General features: G+C 40.2%; 1 protein-coding gene across 2 annotated transcripts; it reads left to right on the top strand.

Moving 5' to 3' along the window:
* Positions 5252 to 7016, top strand: LOC109228181. Of its 2 annotated transcripts, none has more exons than XM_019393354.1 (3): positions 5252 to 5657; positions 6104 to 6286; positions 6361 to 7016. In XM_019393354.1, the coding sequence occupies exons 1-3, from the start codon at positions 5427 to 5429 to the stop codon at positions 6376 to 6378; spliced, it is 432 nt and encodes a 143-aa protein (XP_019248899.1). In that variant the 5' UTR covers positions 5252 to 5426; the 3' UTR covers positions 6379 to 7016. The 2 variants fall into 2 exon arrangements, with proteins under 2 accessions (XP_019248899.1, XP_019248898.1); XM_019393353.1 differs by having other exon boundaries at positions 5256 to 5657; positions 6389 to 7016.

Here is a 10064-nt window from a genome sequence, read left to right as displayed (position 1 = left end):
CGATAAAATCAGTAACGCCTAGAAAGCATGCATATAAGAGCTATCAACTAAATCTGAATCGCCCACTCGCTCCTAAGTCTAAAATCAGTGTTAATTTGTTTGAACACTCGCAGAGCTTACAACCAACAATTCTTTTTTTTTTTTGCAATCAGTTTATTCCTCCGTCCCTGAATTAATAGATATCATGCCTATAGGTCCCGTTTAACACATAGGCAAAAGGTTAAGTAATTAATCAACTATGTCAGTCTTCGACAACTACATCTATGTAGGACTAATTCGGACTCCCTATCTAGGAAATATGTGGTAAATCAACCTATCCTACGCTTTAATTTAATTCAGACCAAATCATGTATGTGTAAGACATGCTAAACAATTTGTTTCTTAAAATGAGGAGGCCTGTTTGAGCCCTTAATTGCTACTTGTTCACCTTTTATTGCATTATGTGTTTTGACTGTTGCCCTAGATTTTTATCCTTTTAAAACTCTGAAAAGCCAAGCTCCCTCCCTTTAGGATTAGTAGTCCCAAATGCCTCCGGGACTGATAGGTGGGACGGGTAATAGCATGCAGTAGGTAACGATACCCTTCCGCGCTTAACACCTTAACGGGGTGGGAAGGGTAGACATGGAGATGATAATCACGCGATAACACCATGTGTACGATTGGCTACCGGTGTTGTATGGATGATCCATGTGTTTTACAAACCTAGGACCCCTTTCCTTTATATAACTTTGTTATTATCAATAAAACTCTGTCTTTCGTTTCAGTCACCAAATTCTTCCTCAACTTCCTGCACTATTCTTTTAAAATTTATGTTCACTCACTTCTTTGTTTAATTTTCTGCACTTGGACATTCCTTTAAACAATTTGTGAGACCACCTAGATCTTAATGTCAAACATGCTTGTCAACCATTATACATACTTACATGCAATCTTTATGTGGAATTGTTTGTATGCTCGTTTGTATTTAAAGTCACAACATAGCATGTCCGGGAACCACACTAGTGGATCTTGAGGGGTGCCTAACACCTTTCCCTCGAGATAATTTCTAGCCCTTACCCGAACTCTGGTTTTCCAACTCAAAACTCGTGGTATCCTAATGCACTTAATCATTAGGTGGCGATTTTTCAAATCAAAAAACCCAATTCCGAAATGGGAATAGAGTTGTCTTCCCAAATGTCGTAAACCCGATTTCGCGAGAAAAAGGGGGCGTCGACAGTAGTAAGTCGTGGTTTTTTCACCTTTGTTTTCCACGTAAAAATCTTTATGTTCTTTATTTTATGTACTTATTATTCCGCAAATAGTAGTAGTTAGAACACCTAGAAGAACCTGGTTCTTCTAGAGCGAAAATTGGGTACCACACAAATCACCCCACCTCTTGTGTGGTATTGACGTTTAGAACATCAATGTCCATCTCGGCCAATTTTTCCACCCACTCCGCACTCATTGCCTCGACCCTGAGGAGGTTCTGATCCATCTCAGACTGCATTGACCTCAGCTTCTCCTGGAAATATTCACACTCTGCAGCAACTCCTTTGCCCAGCTCGAGCTCTTCATCCTTCGCACGAAGTTTCTCCTTAAGCGCACTCTTGCTGCGAATAGCCTGCATCAATTCCTGGTCCTTCTTCTCCAACTCCTCGCCGAGAGTCCGATCACAAGGGTTCGCCTTCAGCCGCTCATGCATCTCGCGGCACTTCTCGTGATAGCGCTGATACTTCTCCAGCATCTTCAAGAAAATCTTGGCCCTGCGAATACTCTCCACCTCCAACATATACGTCTGAAAAATGAGAAGATGGGTTAGCACCCCGTCATCAAGAAAAATGAAAGAAAAGCAACAGGGAATGTAACGTACTCTTAAGCCCATAGCGGCCACCTCGTCCATCAAATCAGTATCAGGAACGTTCCGAAGGGCTGTATTCTCGGCCTCAGAGCACAGAATATCGAACTGCGACACCAAACCCTCCAGGTCCCCCAGAAGGTTGACATCTGAAGGAATCTCAAGGAAGCGGGCCGGACCTCCCGCATGAACCACCGAATGGGTAATGCCCTCCTCAAACATCCTAACATCATCCGGGTCGAGGTCCGACTCGGCCTCGTAGTCGTCGACCACAACTCCCTTTCCTCTGTCAGCAGCTGGAGAGGAAGTATGACCGAGCAGAGAGGACGAGGGTACGTCCGAAACCACAACGGCGGCCCCTGTAACCTGACCCTCCGTAGCGGCATGATGCTGATCACCGACAATCGGTGGAATCTCTGATTGAGGAGATGCAACGGCTGGCTCCGTCCCTACGGGGGGAGCCGTATCAACCCCCACTCCAGATCCCGCTTAAGGAGAGTTGTCCAGATGAATCACAGTTGGGGGCGTTGTCTCGAACTCCACTCGCCGCCTTTTGGACGGCTCCCCTTCGTCCTCAGTAGGCGGAGATTCACCGTTCGGGCGAGCAACGCGAGTCAAAACTTTAGTCTGAGAAGCGGCTTCAGTAGGAGTAACCGCTACCACAGACTCAACTGAAGCAGCCCTCGACGAAGGACGGGCAGTGGGTACTGCGATAGGAAGAGTAGATGAGACTGGTTGCCGGAAAGCTAACGGAGGAGCCCTCACTCTCCGTACCCTCCCTGACATCGATGAGCAGCACGTGATAAATTAAACACAAAGAGGGGAAGGAGAAAAACGGCAAACAGAATGACATCTTACCAGAAAGAGGCTTGCGCCCATACTTGTCATAGAAGGCCACCCACGTGCGGACCCCCACCATATGAGGAAGAATAGCGCTCACCCACTCACGGATACTTTCGACAGGTGGATGAGGCAATCTCGTGGCTGCAAAAATTGGCAAAGATTTAGTATCACGACAAGAAATGGCCGTGCATCCCTTCGACTAAAAATAAAACAACATACAAACTTACGCGCAAAGTTCCATTTCTCGGGGAACCCCGTTGGATCCGCCACGAGGTGCTTGGTCCGCACGTAGAAGTTATTCTCATAGAAATGACAGTTAGCCCTGTCGTCCATCTTCACCACCAAGCTCTTCGACCCCTGATGGCGCATGTGGATCATCGTACCACGAATATGCTAAGGGGCGAAGATGTTGAGCATATGCCCCAAAGTGACCTCACGGCCGGCGAGCTCTGCGAACTTGAGTAACATCAGAAACAGTTTGTACATGTATGGCGAGATTTGGGCAGGGCATACCTCATAAAAGCGACAGAAGTCCACCACCAGGAGAGGGAGAGGAAGAGTGTACCCAATAAGGAAGGGGTACGCGTAGAACACACAATACCCAGAACGATTAAAATGGACGATGTCGTGCCCTACCGCCGGCCGCATTTTGACATAATTGGGAATTCCCCACCGGGTTTTCGAATCTGCAATATCCTCCTCCTTCATCACTGAAGGGACAGGTTCTGGCTCCTCCCTGGCGCGACCGCTGAAATCAGTCCCCGCTCTCCCAAGGCGGGGCAAGATCTCGGCCACCGATGGAACCTCATCATCCTCCACCAGTTTTGCCCCTCCGGTGGCCGGAGTATCATTTTCCGGCGCTGGAATTGGGGTGGGGGGGATCAACGCGAGAAGAACTACCAACCATTGTGCAAAATTGACAAAGAAAAGAGGCTATGAAAGAAAGGGATTTAAGTTCTCGGCTCGCATGGGACAAGTAGAGTTTGAAGAACCAAGAAGAAAAGTATATTCGTAGGATTTCTTGCAAACAAAAAGCAAAGGAATGTGTCGATCGAATGATGTATTTCTCCTATTTATAAGAGACATTGGTCTCCTGAGCACGAAACCCAAGAGTCGCCAATCAAACCCGGTGAAATCAAACCCGGTGACACGCGAAACGTTTCGATTCATTGGGAACGTGTGATATAATGGCAGCAACCACGAAATAACGATTCAGCTCAACGATGTTTCGGTTCCGACACCGTCGCAACAGTCCAGGAATATTGAAAGAGCGCCGCCATCTCGTCCAAATCTAAGGGGCATAGCTGAAGGGAAAATAGTTAAATTTTTCTCGGGTTGATAATGATCAAGGTCCGTCTGCCGAGCCCGACAGGGGACGACCCCGACAGACGGAGGGACTAACTGTATTGGTCAAAATCTGACCACAACGGCCAGGCCGACCAATGCCCCGTTCAAACGACGAAACGAGAAGGAACGATCCCAAAGGACGACTGAGGCAGAGGAGGCATGGGAAAATATCGAGTCCAGTATACATCGAGAGGTCTATGACTATAAATAGAAAAAAAGACTCTCTCTCTCTCGAGAGGGCTCTCAAATTCTCCATCTACCTCTCTCTATAACTTTGTCAAAGAGAAGGAGGAACGAGGCAGTCCTTGGTGATTGATATGATATGTAACATGTTCTCCTTTATCGATTAATGAGAACAATACTGGAAAGTTTCAATGAGATTGTTTTTCTTCTCTTCTCTTTATATCCTATTCTTCATCTAGTTCATTGATCTGGAATTCATTATATGTGACTGAAATTTACCCTCTGATTTCCTTTGATTGATTTATTCAATGAGATCGTTTGTCTTCTCTTCTCTTTATATCCTGTTCTTCATCTAGTTCATTGATCTGGAATTCATTATGTGTGACTGAGATTTACCCTATCATTTCTTTGATTGATTTATTTAAAAAAATTGTAATATCTTTTTAGTTAAACAACACCTGTTGTTAGCAAACTAAAAATACTATTACCAGGTACCTGACTGTTAGTGGGAAGTTGCAGGTATCTCAGGAATTAATCAAAGTGCATATAAACTGGTCTGGACATCACGATTATCAAAAAAAATATTATCTTTTTAGTGTTTTATAAGAACGAAAATAGACCTAACCTCCCAAATTTAAAAGGGTACTTGAACTAATTAGAAATAATAATAATTAGATAAGTACAGATAAAAATTGAATTGATGATTGATTAAATGGAAAATTTTTGAAGGATAAAAACATTATTGAATCGTGTCCCAAGGAGGACTAAGTGAAGAGTGAATAATATTTTTGTTATGTAGTAACTTTTACCGAGAGTTTGTAACCTTTTTCCTATTTGTTTTTAAGCTATACTCCGGATAGATAGATCAGAAACAAATTCTTTTTTTTTTTCATCAGTCAAGACTCAATAGAAACGACCAATTTTAGTTGTCATTGGACTTTGTAGGCATATAATGTTACATCATGTCAGTTGACAAGGAGCTTAGTGGAGTTGTTTGGTGGTTATAATTAGGCATAAAGTTGTAGTTTTCACCTACTCCATAGTTCAAGTTATAATTTCTTGTCTTGTACGTAGACGTACGTAGATATATCGCGTGCGAAATGCTGAATATATAGTTCATGAAAACATAAAAAAGAGCGATAAAACACGGCCGGAGAGGATTTTACGAGATTGATGATCTTGATGAGATTGATATCTCGATCTTTTTTCTTAGAACGTAATGTATCGTTATCTTGAAATGAGGATAGAAGAAAAAGGAGTGACCATCAGTGTTTATGTTGAATTTTTATCAACCATAGATTCACAATATAGATCTCATCCATTGAAAAGAACAGCAAGACGAAGAGGATACGATCATCGAGCCCAACTCTTGGCCTATGCTCATGAGTTAAGGCATGCCAATTCTACATACCCTCAATGTACGTCCGATAATTCAAAACAAAAGCAAAAGGTATGTAATTCACAGTCCCATTTTGATTTATCATGAAAAGTTAGTAAACACCCAATTTAGTCTTTAAATATGATCAATTATCAGCGATGAATTCAGAATTTAGAGTTACTGTATTCTGTTTTCTATACATGTGCCAATTTTTTTTCACAACCATACATAGTCCGCGCAAGACACAATGGATTTTGTGGAAGCTACTATGTCTTGTCTAGTTGTCTAGATCTGTCATTGTATAGTTCATATATAATATATGTATATAATCAGTGTATAATCTATGTTTACCGGTAGAAAATGTAAACAACCAATCCAGTCGGCTATTTGTGATCCCCTTCTTTTGTCGCACAAACATATATAGTCCGAGCAAGACACAATGGATTTAGTCGACCCTGCTATGTCTTGTCTATGTCTGCCATTCTCAAGAATTATAATATGAGTCATACTTGTTACAGAAAAGTAGATGGACAAGAATTGGATTGCCATTTTCCCGTTTGTTTCGTCCAAAAAACAAGGAGAGGAGGTATGAACAGATGGGAAGAGAAGAATCCTGTGATGCCGAAGAGTCATGCTATCAAAGAGGGTCCAAAGGAAAAAAGATGAGTGGAGCAAATGCGAAAGGAACGTCTAGTTTTTGTGTGAGTACTACAACTATATATTCCAATAGCAAATGATCTTTGTTTGGCTAATTAAAACATGCATTTCCTAATAGGTTTGTGTAACTTTGTGATGTGATGCAGAAGAGATTGAAGTGTTTCCTGAAAGATATCTCATCCATCTGGCAATTCGGCAAGCATTAATCATGATCAGCGTATTTGATGGATATATTTTTATGCTAATTATTTTCAATTTTCTCGTCTTTTCCATCTTTTGTTGTTTACGGTAACTTTATGCAATTGTCGAACTCCATTCGAATAGAAAGCTTTTTGGCCAATTCAAGATCAGTCGTGACTTGCTTAGGGATCTTAGCATATAGTCTGGGCTGTTTCCCTCTCGACTTTGCATCTTAGCATCCAAAAAATCCGTCTCCTCCGTTATACAGGGCACATAGAGGCAAGTGATGGTCACTACTCATCCCCTTATTTCCACAACTTTGAGTGACCCGTTCAATATGTCCCCAGGGCAAATTTACGGCACTTAAGAGTTTGGTTGACACAAGGACAACAAACGGGGAAGAAAGATGGAAAAGGAAACATGAGTATGAAAAATCATAATTCTTCACTTATTCAAGGATATTTCTAACGTATTGTTTCACATTTAAATTTAATTTTTGATAGATAAATATTGAGCGCGGCATCATTAATTATTCTTCACTTGGAAATAGGTCATTTGATAACAGAAGGAATACCGCTGTTTGTACGATGGATATATCAGCTTGATTGTCTCTTTTCTTTTCTTTCTTTTTTCTATCTTGACAGTAAAGACCTTTCCGATCAACTAAATCTTAACCTCCTCACTTGAATTTTTTTTTTCTTTTTTTTTTTTTGTTAATAATTGACAAACACAATTAATGTAAGTATTTTCTAATTAATAACGGATTACCACGTAGCATAATTTTTTTCTTCTCTTGTTAGTGCTTTTGCTTTTAATCCTTTCATCATGTAATGCATCTTGTAAATATAATTTAAAAAAAAAAAAGCGTTATTTATTTTCCTCTACTTAGACCATAATTAGGCTACTTTTTCCTAGTGGCTTATTTAACAACTAAACATGTAGGGCAAAATATTTGTATTGGAAAGTGGGATCCTAGACCACTAGGAAATACGTACTACTATATTCAGGTTTAGTTTACTTGTATTTCGTCATGTATGTCCAACCACGTAATTTAATACTTAAATACATTTCAGCCGGAAAAAGTTTATTCAAGAAATTAATAACTAAAAGGTCAAAAGAGTTTTTTATTTTAAAAAATATCAAACGAAAAAAAGTTCCTATGGCAACACGTGGCTCTCACTTCCATGGTGAGAACTGGTCAAGAGGTAAAGGATAACAAATATGTTAGACCTGAGCGATTTTGGTTTTGATGATTGGCAAAGGAATACATGCATGAATTATGTGCATGGACAATGTACACAGGTGACAGACAGAATCAAGCAAAAGGCACGCACGTGAAAGGGATAAGTATAAGTGGTTATATAATATTTTTTGAACGAAAATGTTGCATATTTGATAAGGAGCATGACTCCTTACTTGAAGAGAACTCTATCCAAGATAAGGAAAGAGTTAGAAGTTGAAGATAACTAAAACTCTTCCACCAATGAAGAGTAAAGCATTAGAACTCTAGTTAATCTTTATTTACGAACTCTATACATATCGGTTGTGTCTCTTTTATAGGTGATGCACACATACAGAAGTTAAGCACGAATTGAGAGCAAAATAGCAAGGCATTTTGTGAGCAATTCCTATGAGATTTAAGAGTGCGATCCTAAAGCTACACGAACCAGATTGAAGAACCAGCCCCATAAAGAGTTTTATGTGTCTTACTTTATTTCTAGTTCAAAGTGTAGTGGGCGTTTTGAGTTGTACCTTTCAGCTTTTTAAGAAGCAAATTGTACTAGGTACCTTTGTTGTGTCTTTCAAGTTAGAGTTAACTTGAAGTAGTCGCAACAGCCTGTTGCTTGTTGCTATAAGGGTTAGAGTTAATTCTTAGGTTTGCAAGAGATTGTGAACTCTAGTTGTATTGTTTAAGTTAGAGTTAACTTGATGCAGTCGCAATAACATGTGACTGGTTGCTACAAGGGTTAGAGGTAATCCTTAGGTTTGCAAGAGTTGATAAACTTTGTTGTTGGATCAGAGTTGTACTGAAGTGTTTGGGAAAAATCCTACTGGGTAGTAGGCCGTGGTTTTTTCACCTTTCGAGCCTGGTGTTTTTCACGTAAAAAATCTTGTGTTCTTTACTTTCTGCATTATTTATTCCGTAACTATAGTGTAAGGAACTCATCGAAGAACCAGGTCCTTTGATAATCTAGTGCACATGAGAATCATGTAACACACAAATCACCCTCCCTCTTGTGTGGTATTGGAGTTTTAAACATCAATTGGTATCAGAGCAGTTTATCCTTAAATGGAACAGGTCCTTTGATAATCCAGTGCACATGAGAATCATGTAACACACAAATCACCCTCCCTCTTGTGTGGTATTGGAGTTTTAAACATCAATTGGTATCAGAGCAGTTTATCCTTAAATGGAACAGGTCCTCTAGTACACTTTCATGGATACAAGAACATCATAGTAGCAGCAGAAGAGGACTTGGCTTTAGGAACTATACATCTAAGTGGGATCCCAAAAGCAAGTACCTCACACTCCCTGAAAATAAGATTTGTCCAGACTGTGGTAACACTAGTCACTGTAAAAGTGAATGCACTGCAAAAGAGAAGGCAAGTCAAAAAAACAAAAATTTTGTTCTAAGGAAAAATAGGCTTTCAAGTTGGGCTAAAAAATGTGATTTTTCCTTTTGCCTATAGAAAGGGACTCAAACTAGTTTGGGTTAAGACTAACCCCTGATTTGTTTTTGCAGGTCCAAGTGAAGGGGAGTAGCCAAAGATGGTAAATGGATAGTGGCTGCTCAAAGCATATGACAGGAAGCAAGAACCAGTTCCTTTCACTTGAGGACCTTAAAAGAGGTAATGTCTCCTTTGGAAATGGAAAGAAAGGTGAAATCATTAGGATTAGAAGGTAGGTAAGACTAATTCTCACCCTATTAAGAATGTAAACTTGATAGATGGACTGAAGTCAATCTAATAAGTGTATCACAATTGTGTGATAGAGGTAACATGGTAACCTTCACCTCTACTAAATGCTTTGTGATTAATCTTACCACTGACAAGATAGTTTTGTAGGAAAAAAGAGTGAACAACATATATGTTGTGGATTTGTCCATACTTTAAGATAATGAACTCACTTGCTTAAGTGTGTTGGATAATGATTCCCTCCTTTGGCACAAGAGACTTGGACATGCCAGTCTAATAGCCCGTTTGGCCAAGCTGCAAAAATCAGCTTATTTTGGGAACTGCTTTTTCTTAAAAGTGCTTTTCTCAAAAGTACTTTGGTGAGAAGCAGTTTGTGTTTGGCTAATTAATTTGAAAAGCACTTCTGAGCAGCAGTTAGTGTTTGGCCAAGCTTTAAAAAACTGCTTCTAAGTGTATTTTTCTCAAAAGTGCTTTTCAGAAAAGTGCTTTTGGAGAGAAGCTATTTTTTTCTGCTTCTCCAAAACTGCTTCTGCTTCTCCTCAAAAGCACTTTTTTCTTTTCAAAATCTTGGCCAAACACTTTAATTTTAGAAAAAAGCACTTTTGACCAAAAAAAAGTGCTTTTGCCTCAAAAGAAGCTTGGCCAAACAGGCGATAAGTCAACTCAACAAACTAGTCTCCAAGGACTTGGTGATAGGGCTGCCTAACATTAAGTTCAAGGAATATA

Source organism: Nicotiana attenuata, chromosome 6 (genome assembly GCF_001879085.1).
Source record: "Nicotiana attenuata strain UT chromosome 6, NIATTr2, whole genome shotgun sequence".
Lineage (NCBI taxonomy): Eukaryota > Viridiplantae > Streptophyta > Magnoliopsida > Solanales > Solanaceae > Nicotiana > Nicotiana attenuata.
The sequence above is the reverse complement of the archived record's forward strand: the minus strand, read 5'-3'. Positions and strand labels throughout refer to the sequence as shown.